The following is a 22,218-nucleotide window of genomic DNA, read 5'->3' on the forward strand; positions in this document are numbered from 1 at the left end:
AATGCGCGTTGTGTACACGTGATGAACTTTAATGCATAATATTATAATAATTATGCAGACGTCAATAATGAAAATTACCTATTCTTTAACATGTGTTTAAGATTATCTCATATTTCTCCACACTCAAGATCATACCTTCTTACAATTACACATATAGCATAGATAGATAGATAGATATATATATATATGAAGGGTGGAGGTAGGCTGTTAAGATTCAACATAAATATTGCACATAAAACTAAGTATATCAGTCATACGTATTAGTTTGTATTGAACAGAGACTACAATTTACAGATGGTGTTGGTGAGTTTTGAAGATCAATTAAACCCTGCCTTAACCAAACCATAATAGATTTGGTATGTTATGAGCGATTAAGAATACATATTACATGTTGTTGGTTAGTTTTTTTTTAATTCATTAAACTTTGCCTATACCAAACTATAATCGATAAAAATATTCTTCCATCAACACTATATTAAAAATTATGAATGAATTAATGGCATACTTTTAGATATTTTATAAACAGACAAATATTTTTTGACTATTATCTATTATGGCTGGTTTTTCGCAGGGTTTGATTGCATTTAAAAAACTAGCCAACACCATTTGTAAATTGTAGAATACAAATACGTTTGACTGGCATACGCTATTTCTGTCAGATCTTAACAGCCTACCTTCACCCTTTGCCACTGATATACGGTATCGTACTCTCTGTTCCAGCCTTTGATGACCTTTGTTTGTGTATTAGTGACTCTAGCTAGGACTGTAGTGTATTAGCGATAGTAGTGTGGCTGAGGCGGCGATGCCACATCGACGTGTCGTTCTTTAAGTGGGTGTGTGAACCAATCATCGTGCGTATTAGTGATTTCACCAATACCTAGGGTCATATGCATGAGATTCCCAAATACTTTATAGGCTAAATACTGCTCATTTGTGTGCATGAGTGCAAATGTAATCCGTTGGTTAGCGACGTCATAATGTGTCATGGCGTCCATATAATGACAAACTTATAAAATTTCATTCCCCAATCATTAATTTAAAATTTTGAAATTGTAAATATGTCTGAAAGTGTGCGAACGGTACCATATAAATTTAATAATTATAAATGAATAATTATTATGAACTTTAAATAATTTATCAGTTATTTTAACACATTTATTTTATAATTCTACTGTACGAAATGATAGAGTATTTCCAGTAAACATTTCCATTTGGTGGCAATACATACAGTTATATTATGAATAACTTCACTTCAATCACTTCTATTATGAGATGTCAAAATGGAATAAGAATAAATGACAGAAACTAGGAACTGTTTTTAAAGTTCGCAAATGTTTTACAGAGTCTACAAAATGAACAGTAGCTAGCAAGTAAATTCAAACGTAACATTCGCACGTACATCGGTAGACGTCACGCAATATCCATTATGCGATATCACGCATCGGGAATTTATAGCAATATCACCTTTATTGTAATGGCGTTAGAACAGTGTTTCTAGTATCAATTTTCGTTTGAGCGAACCCGTTCGAACCGAACCATTCGGCAGACCCGACAAGAAGCATCGAGAATTTATAGCAATATCACCTTTATTGTAATGGCGTTAGAACAGATTATGCCATTCGGCAGACCCGACAAAAAAGTGAGTGTCATTTTTTTTCTAGATGCTTCGTCCATATTAATGTTATTGGTTGTAACATTTGAAAGTGACATATAAAGCAGCCATTTTGAATGACGTGTGACGTCAGATATCTTACGTCACAAACAGTGCTATATATGGTGGAATATCGGTTAAATAGCTTATAAAGAATTTCAGAATCTCATACATATGGCCCCTAGACAAGAGGCATTAAAGACTAAAATAGGCCGTACCTATTTATTTATGTGTTTCCTGGGAAATCCTATTGCAATCGGAGGCTGATAGACGTTGTTGCACTAGATATGATTGAATGTATGCCATTGACTCGAGCGCGAATGACTCCGGAAGTTTTTTGAGATGGCAGGCGATAGACTTCCCAAAGCAGTCAAATTCATTCTCTTCCGATTGATTTTGATTCAATGCTTTAGAGATGTATTTCAATTTTTCCAAAGCTTTATATCTGCTGGTTTGTTTGGCAGACTTTAATCGTTTTGGTGAATTGATATTGTTATAAGACGATGATATTATTCTTGAAATACTTGGCGTCGATATAATGTTCGCCGGAGGAGTGAATTTTTTCTCCTTCACAGAAGTAGTCGGCAGAATATGTTCCTCCACAGATTTCAGCGAGGATTCAGAATCTTGGACGCTCTGCAATAAAAAATACAATCATTTATCTTTCAGGTTTCAAAAAATAACAATAAACGTGAAGAAAACCATCGTTTGGTTCAATAGTACATATCCCAAAATCTAGATGACGAGTGAAACATCAAGAGTGTTGACAGCCTGGAGGTGCACATCGCGGAAGATGACACATTCCAAATAGTGTGTTTCGTTCCGTTCATGTGTTCCGGATGCAGCCAGAGAGTGTGACACTCCGTACTATGGCTCTTACATCTTGAAGCGGGCCCCCAGGCTATGGTTGAAGGCAGTCTGACGCTCTACAGTGTTGTTTTTCAAACGTTGTTCGAGGTCAAATAAAATTCAGTGTATTTTTAGCGATTTTTTAACACATCGAATTATGGAGTTGTCAAGTATCACTCAACACGTCACAACAATTATATATTTTAAAATGGTAATAACTCCTAAGTAAAATAGTGCCGCATATATCTATCTATAGCGCAGAATCTTATTTAACTGGTCGACCCGTCACGTCGGGCCCCCCTGAGCCCATAGGCTAAAGCCTTGTCAGTATAGGGCATTTGAAATATGTACGCCATAGCCCCTGCAAGGGGGGCTGCCAGGGCTTTAGCTTGGGGGGCCGGCGTGGCAAGTAGACCTAATAAGTAAGATAAACACACACCACAAATTTGCTCTAATAGTAAAAAAAATCACACTGCCTATAACTTTGGCGATAGGTAGGGGGGGAGGGGCAACAAAAATCCTAGCCTTAGGGCCCGCTTCAGCATGTGTACGCTGACTGCTTTAATCATTTTATTGATTCATTTATATAGTTCTTAGCTATTTTGTTGTGTGTGTTCATAGAATGTTTTATAATTTTCAATCATTACTAATTATTCATTGTGTTATTAAACATTTTGAAATATAGTGCATCGATGGCCAATTCCAACATCCGCCCTTTCGATACATACCTACTTATCAATACCTTTTTTCCTTTTAATTTTCATTCCCGCACCTTGCTGATATATATATTTTTCTTTTATAGATGCCTTTATGGATACTTCGCATTTACTATCGAGGTTTCTTTAAGGACTTTGCACGCAAACTACTCTGCTTGATGATAGTCAATGATATCTTGCTGATATATATTATGTAACGCGATATCTAACAAAAAAATCATAAATCTACTTCAATTTTAACAGTGGTCACAAAAATGTTTGCGAAACGTCACCGCTCGCGAAACCGCGGTTGGGTATCACTGATCTAAGTGGATAATAATCAAACAAATAATATAAATAGTAAGAATCCCTACTAGTAAAAGTCAAAGAATACACACTTAAGCCTGAGCATATCTTTTTGCACAAGCAACGAGTGGTCCACTGTTCAGCTGTCAAAATCAGATCCCAGATTGCTTGACATATTGATTCGCCCTTTCTCGTTTCAAATTGAATTATAAAAAAATTCTCAAATCAAATATAATATTAATAAATTATAAATAATATACATTCCTGTTATTCATCAGCTGTCAAAATCAGACTAGTCCTTCATACAAAAACTGGTGCTAATATCGATTTCAAAAAAATTAGAAGCATTGATCTATGTATAACATTTTTTTGTATGTGTGTTAATGCTAGTGTATTATTTATCATGTAACGTATCTATTCAAATCAAACCATTCCGAGCACTCATTAGCATGCCCCCCACATCATGAAGCGGGCTCCTAGGCTAGGATCTTTGGCGGGCCCCCCTACCTATCTCTAAGGATAAAAGCAGTGTGACGCTCTACAGTAGCGTTTTCCAAATGGTGTACGAAGTAAAATTAATGTGTATATTAAGTGTTTTTTTGTATATTTTAATACTAACATCCAATTGAATTATTATGGAGTTGTTGAGTATCCATATTCAATTAAACATTGTACAGAAATTGTGTAAAAATATTATTATAAAATATAAAAAGCACAATAGCGCCGCAGGCGACTTTTTTTTACTATAACAGCAAATTTGTGATATGTGTTTATCTCACTTATCTGGTTAACTCGCCACGCCGGGCCCCACCTGAGCCCGGGCCCCCAGGCTAGAGCCCTGTCAGCCCCCCCCCTGTGGGGGTCATGCTGATGAGCATGAACATTATGAGCATTCTATAGAAAAATGACAGGCAATGACAGGTCATCCGAGGGGCGAAGTAGGACTAGTCGTTGTGAATGTATCGGCTTTCTACTTGAGTCGGCAATGGTCCGGTATAACCGTAATGTACAAAAAAAAAATATATATATATAATACTTACGTCAAATTCTTCAATTTCAATTTCAATCGATTGATTATCCTTTATTTGGACGACATTACGCAAAATTCTATCAGCTGTAGCGAACCACTGGACCGTTGGCGTATATATTTCTTCGGTATCTGCTCCAGGCTTGGTGCTTTTTGTAATTTTGTTACATTCGATGATATAAGCACTTCTCAACGAGCGAATCTTCGCCTTGACATCCATGTATGTGAAGCCATCAATATTCATAAGCTCCGCTATTTTCATGTACGCGGAGTCTCTTGCATCTCTATTTTTATATAGATGCGAATGCACATCCCACAGACATGTAAATTGTTCGTATAGTTCAAAAAACTTAATAGTGGTATTCGATTTCCACCTTCTGCTCATTGTATTAACAAATATATCGACAAATTACGATTGAGAGGCTGTAAAAACGTCTAAATGCGCTGCGTATCGACTATATAGCGATATTTTCTGCAATTTGTGGTTGGTATACCACTATAGATCAACGTGTCAACCGATGTCAACTATCAACTGTCAAAGAAAACTACGAATGGCTTTGCGATTAGTGTTGCTATCAACAAAAATGTATATTGTCTAATGAGAGTGATCCATAATTTTGCGTATAAAACTTGACGGTTATAAAATTATTGATCTACTCTTGACAAGCAATCGACTCAAACCTAACCTAATCTAACATTTTTTTTTTTTTTTGATATACCTACCAAAAATGATATTATTCAAAGAGAACGAGACTTCAATCTCTTTGGTATTATTCGAATAAACATTTATACTGTTCAGGTATAATATATTATAATAATAATTGTTTTTTTTAAAACCATTATAATTTTTGCTTTTCTGGCAAAATCATGACAGAATAGTTATTATTATCGGTAAATTTAATGTTCATAAATTCGATGGAAAAAAGTATTAGGTATGTGTTTCTTTTTTAACCAAAATATCTAGGTAGGTAAGTATATTTATTTTATTTACCTCTTTCCGAGTGTTTCGACTTCGAGTTTAAGTTGAATATTTTGATAATGTCATTTGGCAACAACGTCATTGCACTCAAAGCATTCTGTCGCATCCGACGTCAAATGGTATGATAATGTTTTCTATAAAATTTCGTACGGAAACGAGATTAGACAATAAATTTAATGATGATTTTACTTATGCGCAGGGCTCGAAATGTCTGGAGCTTACCGTAGCGCTGCTTCGGGTTGTAAAATCGGCAACATTGTCGTTCCGTCTCGTGGAGAAAATAATTTTATCACTTGAGCTAAAATGGCCGAAAACAAAAATAATCAAACACGCTTATTTTTATAAAACACACGTAAATTTAGATATTTTGGACGCCCACGGTGGCTGCGCGGCTTAAGCGTTGGACTGTCACGCCATGGGTCCCAGGTTCGAATCCTGGGTCTGGCAAGTACACATATTGTTTTTCAATTTGTGTGTGAGTCAGGGTATGGAGCTAATAGGTTGAGCAAGTGGCTGACATCCATTTCTCGTAAAAAAACAAAATCTGTTAATACACACCTCTACTCTGTGAAGCCCCATTTGATCCTATTAGGATCAGAAATGGTCGAATAATTATAAAATTATTTAGATATGTAGGTAGGTAGGTATCTAACTATGGTAATAGTTTCAGAAAATTAACGAGCGCTCCGGTTCGTAGAATTTTCCATTTCGAGTTCTGCTTATGCGATAATTGAATGTGTACACCTACTGATACCTACCTATTCAAATGGAAGGAGAGAAGAATATGGTATAATAAGGTAACAGGGGATAAGCCTAGGAGTCACTAAATTAGCCAAACGGATATTTGAATGCAATCTAGTAGCAAATTTTGCGTACCTAGGTACCTACTATAAAATGGCAAAAAAGGTTTGAGTCATGATATGATTCCAGTTTGCAATTTTGGCATACAGGCTAAAAATGGTGGATGTCCAATGTGAAATAGAGCACGAAGTCGCAAAGTCAACGTGAAACAGACCAAGAAGGGGGTGTCATAGGTACTAAAAATGGCAATACAAGATGGATCTCAGTGAGGTGTCAAACGTATTTGGAGGTTAGGTACCTATAACAAAGTTAGAAGGTGGAAGAAGTGTTTTCTCAGTAATGTTGAACGTGTTTGTGGATTGAAACGAAATTAGAAGATGAGTCAAAGTGTAAAAGAGTGTGGTACTTTTTACTGGTTCTCCGCCGTCTTTATCAGTCAGTCGCCATTTTGGAATTCAGCTATCTTTTTGTCATCGAATTATAATATCTAATACTATCAAGTACAATTTTTTTGATCGTTTAAGCTAGTCAAGTCAAGTTTATATGATTCAACAGAAAATTTAAAAACGTTGTAAGTATATAAAAAGTTCTTTTTATCTTGTAATTATTTTAAATGTAGAAATTAAATCTTAAAGATATAAATCCATATTTTAGCTGATATTCAAAATAATAGTCTATTGGTTTAAGGTACTTGCTTTTCCCTCCACCACCCGCCACGTCTCCACACCCGTTATGCAGGCGTATACCGTGGCATAACGAACGATAGGCGCTATTGTGCCGAAAGTGTCCCAGGAGCAACTTACCAAGACTTTGGTTGGTGTGCACTTGAGTGTGCGTGATCCCTAATTCCATATAATGTATTACGGTCAATTCTCGATGAGAAAAGACCTTCTCGCTTGCCGTATAATGCCGCAAACTTTTTACAGGCTGAGAAATTTTCCCTCGTAGATACCAAGTCGCAATGGCTGACCGGTCCAACTGAGGGTCGGACCGACTTGAGAAGCTCTTCCCTTTCAACCGACATATAGGGACACTCCCAGAGGATGTGATCGGCATCCTGCAATTCGCCACATAAGCAAGTCGGGGATTCTATTAGGCCAAGCTGACAGAGCTTGGAGGCAAAACCACCATGTCCGGTTAAGAACTGAGAAGTCCAATGGTCTGGAGTCAATCTGGTTATCTCCATGCGCCACTTAATATTAGGAAAGAACAAATGCGTTTGCCTGCCCTTGGAAGAAGTGGTCCATCGCCCCTGCCACACACGCAGCGCCGTGTCATACGCCAGGTCGCGTACAATAACTTTTCGAGCGCACCGGCTCATGAATCCAAGACCTAAAGGCGGCGATATAAAGATACCGCCAACCTCCGCCCCCATACCCCCAAGCAAGGCGGTCGTGGCACCATGGACCTGAATGTGCAGGTCTAACGGAAGCACTCCAGCAAAGACAGGCAACGCGTCGGTAGAAGTCGTCTTATAAGCCTTAGTGAGGGTAAGTAATGCTGAGCGTTGACCGCTGAGAAGAGTTTTCCGGATGGACAATAACTTACATCTATGATACCACGTGCTGGTGGCATATCCAGCGATACTCATAAAGATTGCACCATAAGCTATTTTAAGAGATCTGAACTTAAGACCCCAATTACTTCCAGTAAGCCAGGAGACCCGATGGTAAGCTGCTTTGGCTTTAGCCACCGAAGTTTTGGCGTGGTGCATAAATGATAATTTGTCATCCAATAAAATGCCTAGATATGTAACCTTATCTTTGACTTTAACTAAAGTACTACCCATACGGATGGTGGGCGACCTTGAAGTGAGGTTGGCTGCTCCCTTGAGGAGGATGGATTCTGTTTTATGCGGAGCAAAAGTGAGTTTGTTAGTAAAACCCCAGATCATAATGGTTTCCAAAGCCTCGTTAGCAGCTAGCTCAAGACCATTGCGGCTGTTCGCACTCACAAGGGAAGCGCGTCATCCGCATAGGCAATAATACTACAGTCGTTTGGAAGCGTGATCGACAGGAGGTCATCAAAAAGGATATTCCATAGAAGTGGTCCAAGAACTGATCCCTGGGGACACCCCATTGTGGATTTCCTAGATATTATTGTATTGCCAGTATCATATAATATAGACCTGTCACTGAAATAATTTTGGATTAGTGCATATATGTCTCCCGGTACACGTTTTAATCGAAGTTTACACAATATTATTGGCCAGGAAGCACTGTTGAAGGCACCCGCTATGTCTAAAGAATGCCAAGGCCTGAACAAAAACGATGCATGAGTGCGAGTGAGAAAGTATTCGGCACCCTTATATTCTCTGCGACACGCGCTAGAGTAAGATAAAAGGTCTACACATTTTTGAGTTAGTTTCCAAATTATCGCTGGCAAATTGTGCTGAATCGCTTCACGTAGCATCGATAATCTGCGAGTTCGTGTTGCTGAATTTGCTATTTTTTGTGTTAAACATAAAGTCAGTGGTATATATTTTTAGTTAATTAAGTAGCAAAGGTGTTTCTGCGTGTTGTATTAAAATATGGTAGCCGTACTGATAAGCAAGAAGATGGTATTACGTTTCATAGGTAAGTTGATACATGTTCGTGACAATTTATTTGTATATTATTATTTATTTTAATATCAGTGACCTAGTGTTTCTTTAAAATAACTTAACTTATGGATATTTTTACCTAATGGTTGCATTTTGACCGCTTAAAAATACTATATAACGTAAAAAAATAGAAAATTATATTTTAATTCTGAGCGTCTAGTGCGAGCACTTAGGGCGAGCACTAACGAAATGGTCTATGGTCTCGAACATTTGTAGGCGAATGCGTTCGCTCGCCCACAAACCAAACGCACAGCACGTAGCTTAATTTAGCAATGCAACGGGTGGCGTCTAGATGTATCTATAGTCTATGCCTAGTACGTATTTACTTGTTGCTGTTTCAGTGTAGTTGATAACTTTTCGAATCGTACTATACTTTTTTTATGTCGAAGGTACATTGTACGCGGTAAAACAATCTTTTAGTGAACAACGGCTTTCTTCACAATTTCAAGCCATGCCCCTTTCGCTAAGGTGGGAGAAACGCATAGCTTCTTTTTGGCCGAAATTTTTCCGAAATGCCTCTAAACTATAGATAACACCCTAAGATAGCGTGAAGCACTTCTTGAGGTGCTGTACATTTGTTTATTCTTAAATTATAGCGCTTTTCTCGCGGAATCCGTTAGGAAAACTCAGCCAATCACGACCGGGCCGCATTTCGGCCTCGAGATATACACGCTCGGCAATAAGGGTCAGAATACAGTGTCTCTCACGCAGTAGAGTGGAACCTATGCCCGATTTGATGATTATTTTTTCTTTACAGTTCGCTGTCTAGGGCATTATGTTTTCATTATCTCGTTCAGAATTTAAACACGAGTAATGCATACATTTACAACTATTTAACAGGACTGGATTCATTTCATTTCCCCGACACATTAGTTTGTACGTAAAACATCTTATTTTACAAATTTTATATTCTAGTTAGCAGCTTACGCCTCTTTCATTCTTCTAGCTCCAGCACAATCTAATATTATTCTTCTCTTTCATTCCCAACACAATTTATTACATTTTACAAGAGACTTTTCTACACACTTTACTGTACACATTTTACGTATTAAAAATTGTTAATTACACATTTTTATTATGCAGACAATACAATATGGGCAAAAACCGAATATCATTCATCACCTCGCATACTTTCTTACTTGATTTACACCTGATCTTCCACGAACCATTTTCTCGGCCTCAATGACATGGATCGTGGGACTTAATTTTGAAAAAGAAACGTCCCTCTGGATGATGGGGAGTGTGGTCAGGTGTCTTTGTCCTGCCTTCATTTTACTACAATGCCAAGGGTATTTGTATTTGTATCGGTTTTGTTGTGGAAAGTTAACGTCATTTCAAACTATGAAAGGATTGACTACAAGGCTGAAATATGCAGTTATGTCGTTACGATTCTACTACTACAAACACCAACCAGAAATCAACGTATTTGTGTTGGTGTCAGCGTCCTAATAGAACAAGTTATATATGTTTTTATCACTAAAATTATCTCATCAAAATCGGTCTCTAAAAGTGAGAGCGCGTGTCTTAGGGACTGTTGCACCAAAATATGGTTCTACATCACCGCTTAATATGCATTGACTAATGCTATCCAAAACGTACCTATCCATATTTTGAAGAATAATATTATTGAAGGTTTTGATTGATACTTTCAGACATCGGTATATTTGAAATCATTTAAGAAGTAATAGAATATTTCAACACTGTTGGGCAAAGCTGACTCAAGTACATCGGTTAGTAATTAAGGTAATTTAATAGGTACCTACTTTGATTTAAAATACATAAAAACCGATTACCAATAGTAACGCAATTAAGAAAGCGCTTCAGAGAGTATTGTAAGACCATTAGTTAAAATACATCGCAATTAGATAAGATTCCTATGGCTAAGTAGTCAATGCACGTGGGCGCGGATCCCGAGACGCAGGCTCGCACCTGCTGGGTGTCGTATTTTTTTTCAAAAAAGATTTTTCTATTGATTATATTACTCAGAGGTGTTTTCAAATTATATATAATGTTCAATAAAAAGAATGTTACATTCTTAATTCTTGCGAAAAATTAGTTTGAATAAAAAAATATTTGATTATGAAAATTGTATATATTCATTCAGAAAACAAAATGATATATTTGACAATTGGTCAGATAAAACAAGTAAAATACAAAATAGGTATTCAATGATTAGGTATACAAAAAAATAACAAAAACTACAGGTAAGTGCATACTTAAATGATACTGACAATGTCAATATTACAATATTCGAAAATAGTATTATAATAATATAGAAATATAATACCTATATAGTCATATTCATAAGAGTACCTACAACTAAGTACATATTTAAATAATAAAAACTATTTTTAAATAAACTTATTACGCAAAGAAAGAAGACCGAAATGAAAATTACTAACAGAAATGCACTATATGCAGAATAATAAAACATAATGTCCGTCTAGCAATAAATGAGAATGTACACCATAATATAGCTAAGGGCTCAAACACACTGTTACCGCATAAAGCATGGCATCCTCCGAGGATCCAAGGCCATGAGGCCTGTTTCATCATTGGGCGGATTCATGCAGACATGATCAGATCGACTGCGAGACAGTAATTTCTAGCCTGTAAGTTTAGATATATGAAAATTTATAGTCACCCTTTTGCAACTTCAACAAAATTTGATAGAATCATTCTTGTCCTTAATATAAATAAAATCCTACATTTTTTTATAACTGCATTAATTCTAGAAGCAAGCCAAGTAAAACCTAGCGTTATTATAAATTCTATACTTATTCAATTTTAAAAATACTTACAGGCAAGCTGTCATTTTAAAGCCAATAAATAGCAAACGATTTTGTAGTTATCTATATAACTTAAAACAATCGTCAGCACAACACTTTAGATGCCTAAAATAATAATTATTAATATAATTTTTTAATATTATTACATTAGCCTTCATCCAATTTTGATCGATATTAAAATTCGTATACTTATATGAATATTGGAAGCAAAGTTTCCAGCCATACAATGTATCTAATACCTAGAATATTTTAAGTCTTAACACTAAACTAATTTGAGATTATTTCTAAAAATATGTGTCGTGGTTGTTAATAGATAAGCAGATAATATTATGTAGGTACTTAGCAAAGAGATATTTTAAAATGATACCTACTAGCCTAACCGAGTAAGTAGGTAATAATTTTTCGATCCAGGCGAAAATTCTCAGAAATGCCACGGACCCAGCGAAGGGTCTGCTTTTGAACCCAGGTACCTACAAAATTCTCAGAAATGCCACGGACCCAGCGAAGGGTCTGCTTTTGAACCCAGGTACCTACAAGCTTCGGGTATTTTTGTCATTTTTCACTAACTGATTTTGTAGGTATTATTTTATTCTTGCTTGGCCCCGAATAAGGATCATTCATTCGGGTGTCGGACTCTCGAGCGGGACGTCGGCCGCTTCGGGCACCGGCGTCTCCGCCAATTAAAATTTATTTAATTTATAAATAATATTTTGTTAAATATTTTATACGCTGTATTGTTTACTGTAAATGTATTCCGAACAATAAAAAGCACTGTTTTCGCCGTAATTTCGCGTTGTTAATCAAACGCGCATGTCCCCGAAAGAAAAAGCCAGCAGATGATAACCTTGACCTTTACATAATCAGGGGGGGGGGGGCAGCGCAACCTACGCCCCCCTTCCTTTCGGAGGTGACAACACGACACTGTGACAATAGAGTCCTTGGACGACCATAGCAACACGAAGATATGGTAAAATGGATGATCTTCTGGAAAGGTTGTAAGTAGTTCGATTCACGAGTGTGGAGAAATTACACATAAGTAACATAATATTGTATTGACAATGACTACAATACATACTTATAATAAAATTGACAAACATTCCGAGATTCTGTAGATTTCTATTCATTTGTGAATGTGTTTGTTTTAAAATTCAATTATAAAATAAAAATATTGTAAATTTTTAAAATTCGGCACTGAATCAAGTGCGTGCCCGCACATGCGTGGCACTGGTGGTCTGACGCTGCTCGCGTGCCAGGACGTCAGTAGCGTCTAATTGGTTTTAAATAAACGGATGTATTATTCTTCTAACGTTATTACAATTACGTATATCAGCAAAAATGGTTATTTATTATCCGCGAGCAAACGGCGATTCTACCTGTGACGTATGCAGGTACATACACATCACTAACATATTGATTTTGTACACATACCGATTGATTGTGATTGATAAAAAAATCAATCCCGAAAGATTCGAGATAATGTTTACTAATCCTAGAATTCAAAGGTATCGAAAATTGTCCGGGATCCCGGAATTGGATTCCACAAAAAATGCTCGCCTTCAGCCGGCATTTTTGTAACGGTTTTATGACGTCACAACTATTTTGGTCCGATCTTAGTAGTCAATTTCCACGCTGAGATGTGAACATCTACTTCACGACGAAACAAAAAGAAATATGTAATAAATCCCACAGTTCAGTCTGATTAGTTTTCTGCCACTCAGGGTGAGCTATGGATGATTTTTCAAGTGACCAAACGGTCATTATAAGTAAAATGTAAGTACCTAAAGGTCTAGAGTATAAGGTTAAATAAGCAATTTTATGTAAACAATTTATACGATATCACTATTATCTAAATGTTGTAAATCAAAGAAAAATTAATAACCATAATCTTTTTGCATTGTATAAAAATATTCTATCATAACGCGATGTTTTGAAATCGCGTGAAAACACGTGAGCGCAAAGCGCGATGAGACGGAGGGAGAAACCTCCTCAGTAAATAAATTCATGTGAGTAAGCGAGGCGCTCATCGGACGATATTTGACTATATCTCGCTTCTATGGAAATACTTTATTGAACAAAACATGATTTCGTATACTGTTGTAATAAAATTAAATAAACATTATATATTACATAGTATATTACATACATTATATATTACATATTAAACATTATATATTACATAGTATCTAATGTAAATGTAATGTAAATTTTTTTACACGTAATAAAAGTACATACGTATGTGGTAAATAAATAGAATAAATGTAAAAATTGTAATTATGAGTATGTAGATAGTGAGGCACCATTATTTTATTAATTTATAACTAAAAATTATATCTTAGATCTATCGGCTAAGACTTACAGACCGTTTTCAATTTCTGAAAAAGTACATTGAAACAGGTAGATTTCGAAGCTCGAATTTTCACATTTGTCGTGTGAATATTGTTTAGGTGTTGAATTTTATCGATATCTCATATCGTCTTGTCAACATATTTTTTATGGACCAAACGCGCGTTTTCCCTGTGGACGAAGGAAAACGACGTGGAAATATTAGGTATAAAAGCGACGTAAATTAAACTCCGGATCATTCTAGCGTCGACTATAAGCTCGCGCGGTTATACGAGGCATAGTATTTCTATACATTTTAGTGGTATGCACCTTTTTCAATCAATAAACTTTCTTTTTATATTATTATAATGCCAATATTCGAGTCGGAAAATATTTACGTAAATTATGTTAATACTACTAGTAAGACCTTTGCAATGATTTTGAAATTTACCCCACCTGTAGAACGCTTGTTTCTAACTTAGTTAGATGTTCCTAATTTTCAGGAAAATGAATCACTTTACTGTGATTGGCCCAAGGATTTTGCTCCTGGTCTGGTGGAAGGGGAAGAAAGCGATCTCATTGGTCCGTCTTCCGCGCGCAAAAATGTCATGTAAAATCATGTAAGTTTGTTTTCCGTATTTTCCTAAACTTCGTAATATACATCGCGATAGAGGTAAACATGACCCTCATCCGACTGTAGTATTTTGTAATTAGATTCATTAACGATTCACGAGATAATAGCTAAAAATCTGAGAGAAGGGAAAGGGCGTCAATCACTCTTGACATCATTTTTCGCGTGAGTTAACGCCGATTGACTATATAAACCCGACCTTTTCCATACAAAATTAGCAGTTAATTTTTTTGTTCCGAGCTAAGTGATCTACTCCGCGTCCGTTTTTGCAAACGTTTCGTATTTGAAAATCTGTCGGGAAAAGATTTTCTTCGTGGATAGTACGTACAAATACGTCACCGTGAAATACGTCATCGATATATGACGTCATCGATATATGACGTCGTCGACATTACTCATCCAGTAGATCGTAGTCGTCATCAAGCACATAGTTACTAAGTACCTAAAGGTACATTTATAAAGGGACAGCGGCTCCCAACCTTTTATAGACTGTGCCTCATTAGTGTAAAAACCACATAAAAAACAAATATAAAAATAAATATAAGTAGGCATAAAGAATAATATTAAGTGATTAAAATAAGTTTTTCACGTATATAAATACGTTAGAATTATTTTTGAATAAAATATTCGCGAATAAGTTTACCGAATAAAAATTAATTATAAAAATTAAATAAATAATTAAATGGACTTTTAATTCAATACAGACCCTTAATACTAATTACTCAGTACCACGATACAGGATGTTTGTACAGTGACATCGAATTCGAATCACCAGCTGATTCTGACGTATCACGTAATGACAAAGAATTCTTTTTTAAATTAAAATAACAACATACTTACTGAATGCTGACGTCAACCTAATACTAGGTGACGATCATAAATAAATGTAGTAGTGTATTACTGCAGGGTGTTTCCAAAAATCATTAAGAACTCTTTACTTGACCATCCTCTCCGCCCCCTTACTGAGTTAGCCGAAGGCAGGGGTTCTTAACCTGGCTTAAGGACAGGGCCGGTTCAGAATTTTAGCCCCCTGTGTTGACACCAGGACCGGGGTGCCGTCAATTCTCTAGTGTCAATACGCTCAGACGCTATGCCATAAATACTAATATGTCACATAAATACCAGTGGCCAATTATAACAACATGGTGTTTGATAGACTGTATAACGTACACGTAACGGTACGTCTTCATAAACGTCATGAAATGAATATAAAATAACGAATAATAAGTTAGCGAGCATCTATACGAACATACGTTATATTTAGAAGGCTATACACTAGTATGTGTCTTTTTATGTTTTTTGAGACTACTAGATGTCGTGTATCTATAAGAACATACATTGCATTTATAAGGTTTTTCACCAGTATGTGTCATTTTATGCCTTTTGAGATGACTAGAGGTCGAGCATCTATATGAACATATACTGCATTTATAAGGTTTTTCACCAGTATGTGTCATTTTATGCCTTTTGAGATGAGTAGAGGTCGAGTATCTATTTGAACATATACTGCATTTATTAGGTTTTTCACCAGTATGTGTCATTTTATGCCTTTTGAGATGACTAGAGGTCGAGCACCTATATGAACATATACTGCATTTATAAGGTTTTTCACCAGTATGTGATATTTTATGTTTCTTTAGACTACTAAGATGCGAGCATTTATATAAACATACATTACATTTGTAAGGTTTTTCACCAGTATGTGTCATTTTATGTCTCTTTAGACTACCTAGTTGTGAGCATCCATATGAACATACATTACATTTGTAAGGTTTTTCACCAGTATGATTCATTTTATGTCTTTTGAGATGACTAGATCTCGAGCATCTATATGAACATATAATGCATTTATAAGGTTTTTCACCAGTATGTGACATTTCATGTTTCTTTAGACTACTTAGTTGTGAGCATCCATATGAACATACAGTACATTTGTAAGGTTTTTTTCCAGTATGTGTCATTTTATGTTTCTTAAGATCACAAAGTTGCGAGCATATATATGAACACTCGTTGCATTTAAAAGGTTTCTCACCAGTATGTGTCATTTTATGTTTCTTTAGACTACCAAGTTGCGAGCATTTATATAAACATACATTGCATTTATAAGGTTTTTCACCAGTGTGTGTCAATTTATGTATTTTTAGATAACAACGGTGCGAGCATCTATATGAACACACATTGCATTTATAAGGTTTTTGTGTCGTTTTATGTAATCTAACATCACCATGTTGCAAGAATACATTGCTTTGATTTGGATCTTCAGTCACGTCCATGTGAACCATTTTGTGAATGTTTAGAGCACTTCCGCTTCCAAAAATTGCGTTACAAATGCAGCAAATAAAATTACGTGAGAAATGGATTACTCTTCTCAGAATACGTCGAAGTTCCTTAGGAGTATCACGTTCTAAGACTTCTTGCTTAATGTTTTGTTCATCTATCGTCACTTCTGAGTACTCTATCATTCTATCATGGATTCCATCCTCTGAGGATTGTTGACTCTCTTCTGTATCGCTATGCATCGTGAAAAATCCCTTGATAGAAACCTAGAAAATCATAACATTCGATATCAATATTATCAATTATGAGTTATAATATTCAATTTGTTTTTTTCGTCGATTTTGCTTTTCATCATCTTCAGACAATATTAAATAACAAAGCGACAATAAAATGACGTAGAGAAATTATAAAAGTACCTATCAAGGTATTACATATTCAACCCTGACGGGTAAAATTAAAAAACTTGGAACATGTGTTGCCTTATGTTTTTCTGAATGCTGCTTGTCCAAATTACAAAGAAAAGCGAGCACCCTTCCCAGTACTTTTCGCGTCTACTGTCCCTGTGCGATGTTCTGATGCCTGGCGTAAAGTTTCGAATACGCAACGTATGTAATAAATAATGATGTTGCCAAATGGTGAAAAAACATCATTTGCAGCGCGAGTCTATCAAATGGTGGCTTAAGCAACAAAATGGCGTCATAAATTACACGTCACAAATTTTTAAACCAGTGTTGCCAACACTTAAACCGTCATAGACACAATGTTTATGAGTGTTTAATATTAATACTTGAACATAAAAAATATTTTAATTTTAATTGAATTTAATTGGGTCTCTGGCTTGTAGACCTGAAAATTGAAGGGGTTATCGCAAGACAATGATATGCCACATAATTATGAATTTGTTTATTGTGAATAAAACCAATTCTCAGGGCATGCACTCACGTTTTACTTTTTAAAGTCACTTTAATACACAGATGTCTTAATAATTATGATCAATGTGTACCTAGTTCTTACAAATTCAAATTTTGCTTTAAAAAATGGTTATAACAATAATAAATGATAGGTAGGTATGCCATGACAGTCAAAAGTGATATCCACGCCTTCTGCCCCAAACAGAATAATTAGATGTGAGAAATATCGAACATTTTAATGAAGATAGTAATTTTTCCTGTTACAATAGTGAACGAACAAGAACATTAAATAGCTCATATTATCTCCAAACTATGTTTCTGTGGTATATCATTGTCTTGCAATAATCCATTTCAATTGCTATCATCAACACACAAGTAAATTCAGAAATGTTCCGTACCTATATTGTCACATAAAAATTTGATTTCTACTGGATTTCACAAAATAAATCAGGTGTTGTTTTGTTTCTAGTATTGAGTTATTGGCTAAGCGCCTCCGCGTCAAAAGTCAATAGTTACGATTATCGCAATGTCTTCCGATAATCCTATAATTTTGTTTTGTTTATATTAATTATGTAGACTTGCATAAAGTAATATAGCAGTGAAAACAATAGAAGTTTTACGTTTTCTTTTATGAATTTCTTAAATACAAATAATACAAATTAATTGGTAAATCTCCCATTTTATAATTTGTAAATTAACAAATTTATCAATGAAAATGTTAAAAATAATTACCTACTTACAGATTTTGTCGTATTAATGTAAAATGGATTTTGCATAGTGATCGACAGACGCAGTCTGGCAACTCGGAGAGCAGAATATCAAACATGTTTCTGACTTGCGTGCCAATGGAGCGCTGGCATCAGGGATAACCAACCGGCGACCTTTTAGGGTCTCAAGTGCGGCGTTTTGACTAAATACAAATTTTATAAAATAAATCTTTTTGTTTTTACATATTTTTTATTTATTAGGTACATTATAATATTAATACAATCAAAGTCGAAACAATGGGTTGGACAGTCTCTTTGACATAATATTACGTCCTATAATATAGTGTTTTGTCGAAAAACTCCATTTTCTTGAAATGTAATTGAGTGACAAAAATATAGCAACACTGATGTGATGGGACAGATGCCGCGGATTTACACGTCTTCTGTTTATTGGTTACTAGCTCATTACGAAAATGGATGTAAAACGCGAGCCACATGGAAGTGAATCTGGTGCAGAAGGCCAGTGTGTGTATGATGTTCCAATAATTGAGCAACCAAACAGCATGCAAGCCAGCCATTACGTAAAACAAAATAATGCAGGCGACGGCACTTACACATTTGAGGTTAGTTTTTCGTGTACCTAGGAGTCCATTGTAATTTTTAGTCATAATCATTCAGAGACGCTCCAATGGGAGGTGTTACGGGCGCGAAACACCTTGGCAGTAAAATTCAGAAGCGTTAAAAATCCGAAAATAAATATTTTTTAGCTATTTTATTAAAAATTTTCAATTACATAAGGCTTACTAACTGCCGAAGGGTGTTACTTACCATAGGGTGGCAAATGGAAGATTTCGAACGAATTTTACAAATATTACCGAAAACCTACATGATATCGTGGTCTCGAAATCATGCTGTGCGCATATAATATTCTGTACACAAGGCTGCTATCGAGAATAGTTTTCATAGTTTGTTGTTGAAGTATTATATTTATTACAATAAGTGCTATGTTTTAAGGGGGGAAATGCTCAGCGTAGGTCAAAATGGAGCTTTTGTTCTATTTTCAAAGCATGACCCTGGACATACCTTAAACGTTGTAAATAATCCTTTTATCTATAAGATATAGATAATTCAAGAGATTAATTTAAGAGTTAATTTAAGAGATAGATAATTCTTGTCAAATTTGGGATCTCAGATATTATCAATATAATTTTTTATCGTAAATATTTCACTATATTAATGTCGATATAAATTATACTGATGGTTTTATAATTGCGTTTAAAAATTAATAAATGTAAAAAATCTTAACACCACTGCACATTTATGTACTGAAATATGACTATATTCTTAAACATTAGAGCGAGAGGTTTAAAAGAATACTATTTTATGTAATAAAAATACTTTATGCAGTCATAAAATATTTAAAATAAATATAACGGATAATAAGGCTTCAAAATTATATAAATAGATTATCTACAAAGTTTAAGGTATGTCCAGGATCATGCTATGAAAATAGAAAAAAAAGCTCCATTTTGACCCACGCTGAGCATGTCCGCCCTTGGAGCGAGATAGACAGTTTTTGACTTTTTAAACTTATTGTAATAATAATTATAACACAGTCGGAAGCCAACAGCGGTGGAGTGAGGTTGTACAACTTCGCTTGCGTATTCGGGACGATATTCGCCTGGTTACTCGCGAACGGTTATAAATACGGGATACAACAAAAATAATATTGTTTGTAAATGAATTTGACAATAAACTCAACATGTGTGGTCCCATGTGATTTTGACAATCAGTGCCAGTGCTTGAGAAAAAGTGAAAAATATTTATTGTTGCACGGATAGTGCACTTTATGCGGGGAGTGCGTCAAACGCTGTGAAGCGAGGGGTTGTCCACACTGTTTTTTGTTCACACTGTTGCGCGAATTCCAAGACCGCGTGAACGGCAAAAGCAATAAAATGGAAAACACCACGATGGAAGTGAATGAAACCAAAAAAACGAAGAAGAAAAGAAACGATGATGAAGAGGAAGTGGTTGGAGAAAAAGAAGAAGAATGGCAGACGGTGACCTCTGGAAAAAAACCCAGAAGAGACTCTGGGGTCACTCCAAAGGGAAACCAAAACATCGTCATGATAGCGACGGGAAGTAAAATTCCATTAAAATTGAAAATAGCGCAGATGCTGCATAAGGCAGGAGTAAAAGTACAGAAAATTTACAATAAAAATTTAAAGACGTACATCCAAGTAGAAGACGAAAAAGAAGCAGATAAAGTGAAACAAGCTGGAGAACTCAAAGATCTCGGTTTTGTGACCAAAGAGAATGACTCCTGCTCTTATGGAGTAATAAGAAAAGTCGATATTGATATGGACCTCCAAGAACTGCAAATGGAAATCAAAAGTGATGCAAAAGTAATCAACCTTAAGAGGTTGACAAGAAAAGGTGATACAGGAGAGCTGACAAAGACCTCGTCAGTCAGTATTAAATTTGGGGAGAAAATATTGCCGAGAACAATTTACATATATGGAGTCTCTTTTGCTGTAGAACCGTATGTATTCAGGGTTATGCAATGCTACAAATGCTGGCGATATGGGCATATCGCGAAAAATTGCGGACGTACAGTAGAAACGTGCCCTAAGTGTGGTGAAAACCACAAAACCTGCGAAAAAAATGAGGAAATTACGTGCATCAATTGCAAAGGTAACCACGCGGCAAACAGCCAAAAATGCCCAAAGTGGCAAGAGGAAAAGAATTGCAAAGAAGCAATGAAAAAAATGAACATACCTTTCAAGGAAGCAAAAAAAAATATGTTAAATAATAGCTATGCTGACATATTAAAACAAAAAAAAATCGTAGGAAGAGATGAAAGCGAAACAATTCAAAAAACTAAGGAAAACAAAAAGAAAGAAGAAGCGGTGGTAGAAGCTTCAGGCTCAACAATAATATCTACAGGTAGTAGCGTAAAGCCTACAAAAAATAAGAAAAATTCAAAAGGGAAGACAGAGGTTAACGCGATGGGAGAAATTATGAAAGTCTTGCTGAAAGGGGGAGACTGGCAGCAGATCATTAAACAACTAATAATTAAAGCAGTGGACTGGGTATGCAAATAATTCAAAGAAGGACACTTAAAGGAAATTCTAGGGGAGGTTCTGGAGCAAAATGGATAATAAAAAACAAATTAGGATTTTACAATGGAATGCCAGAAGTATGAAGCAAAAAAAGGATGATATAGAACTCTACTTAATAAGACAAAAAATTTCAATAGCATTAATCTCAGAGACTTGACTGAGGTCTGAATTAGACTATCTGAAATTCAATGATTACACGATGTATCGAAAATACAGAAGGGATGGATACGGAGGAGAGCGATTCTGGTGCATAAAACACTGGCGTCTAAAGAAGAAAGAAAGAAAGACGGAAGAGCTAGACAAAATAATTATAAAGCCATTTAACAGAATAGGAGTGAGGACCTGATCGAAGGATCCCCTTCTAGAAGAGAAGAGGCGATATGACAGCGAGTCGCAGTCAAAGCCTCGGTAAAATCACAAAAAAAAAAAAAAAAAATAATTATAACACCTCAATACGTACGTATGATAAACTACCTCCGATAACTGTTGATAGCGGCTAATAACCGTCTTGTGTATAGAATAGATGCGCTGGAGTAAGAATTACAATTT

At 35.6% G+C, this 22,218-nt stretch overlaps 2 protein-coding genes across 2 annotated transcripts in view; both read right to left on the minus strand.

The window, feature by feature from the left end:
- Positions 1-1,143: 1,143 nt before the first annotated feature.
- Positions 1,144-5,105, minus strand: LOC147077003 (uncharacterized). The gene is made up of 2 exons (XM_085940609.1): positions 4,542-5,105; positions 1,144-2,287 (listed from the first exon to the last, which is right to left on the minus strand). Exons 1-2 carry the CDS (start codon positions 4,911-4,913, stop codon positions 1,874-1,876), a joined length of 786 nt encoding a protein of 261 aa, XP_085796735.1. The 5' UTR covers positions 4,914-5,105; the 3' UTR covers positions 1,144-1,873.
- Positions 5,106-6,320: 1,215 nt separating this feature from the next.
- The window catches only part of LOC147077004 (uncharacterized), a 38,711-nt gene continuing 22,813 nt past the window's right edge, over positions 6,321-22,218 (minus strand). The window contains exons 5-6 of the mRNA XM_085940959.1: positions 7,532-8,153; positions 6,321-6,330 (exon numbers count right to left, since the gene is read on the minus strand). Coding sequence (XP_085797085.1) covers positions 6,321-6,330; positions 7,532-8,153 — 632 coding nt within the window. The remainder of the gene's footprint in view (positions 6,331-7,531; positions 8,154-22,218) is intronic.

Source organism: Rhyacophila brunnea, unplaced genomic scaffold (assembly GCF_057557595.1).
Source record: "Rhyacophila brunnea isolate RB1 unplaced genomic scaffold, BYU_Rbru_1.0 scaffold_13, whole genome shotgun sequence".
NCBI lineage: Eukaryota > Metazoa > Arthropoda > Insecta > Trichoptera > Rhyacophilidae > Rhyacophila > Rhyacophila brunnea.

Coding starts and splice junctions, on each gene's coding strand:
- LOC147077003 (XM_085940609.1), bottom strand. CDS start 4,913: ATGAGCAGAAGGTGGAAATCGAATACCACTATTAAGTTTTTTGAACTA. Junction 2,288..4,541: donor TTGAAATTGAAGAATTTGAC/GTAAGTATTATA, acceptor TTTTTATTGCAG/AGCGTCCAAGATTCTGAATC.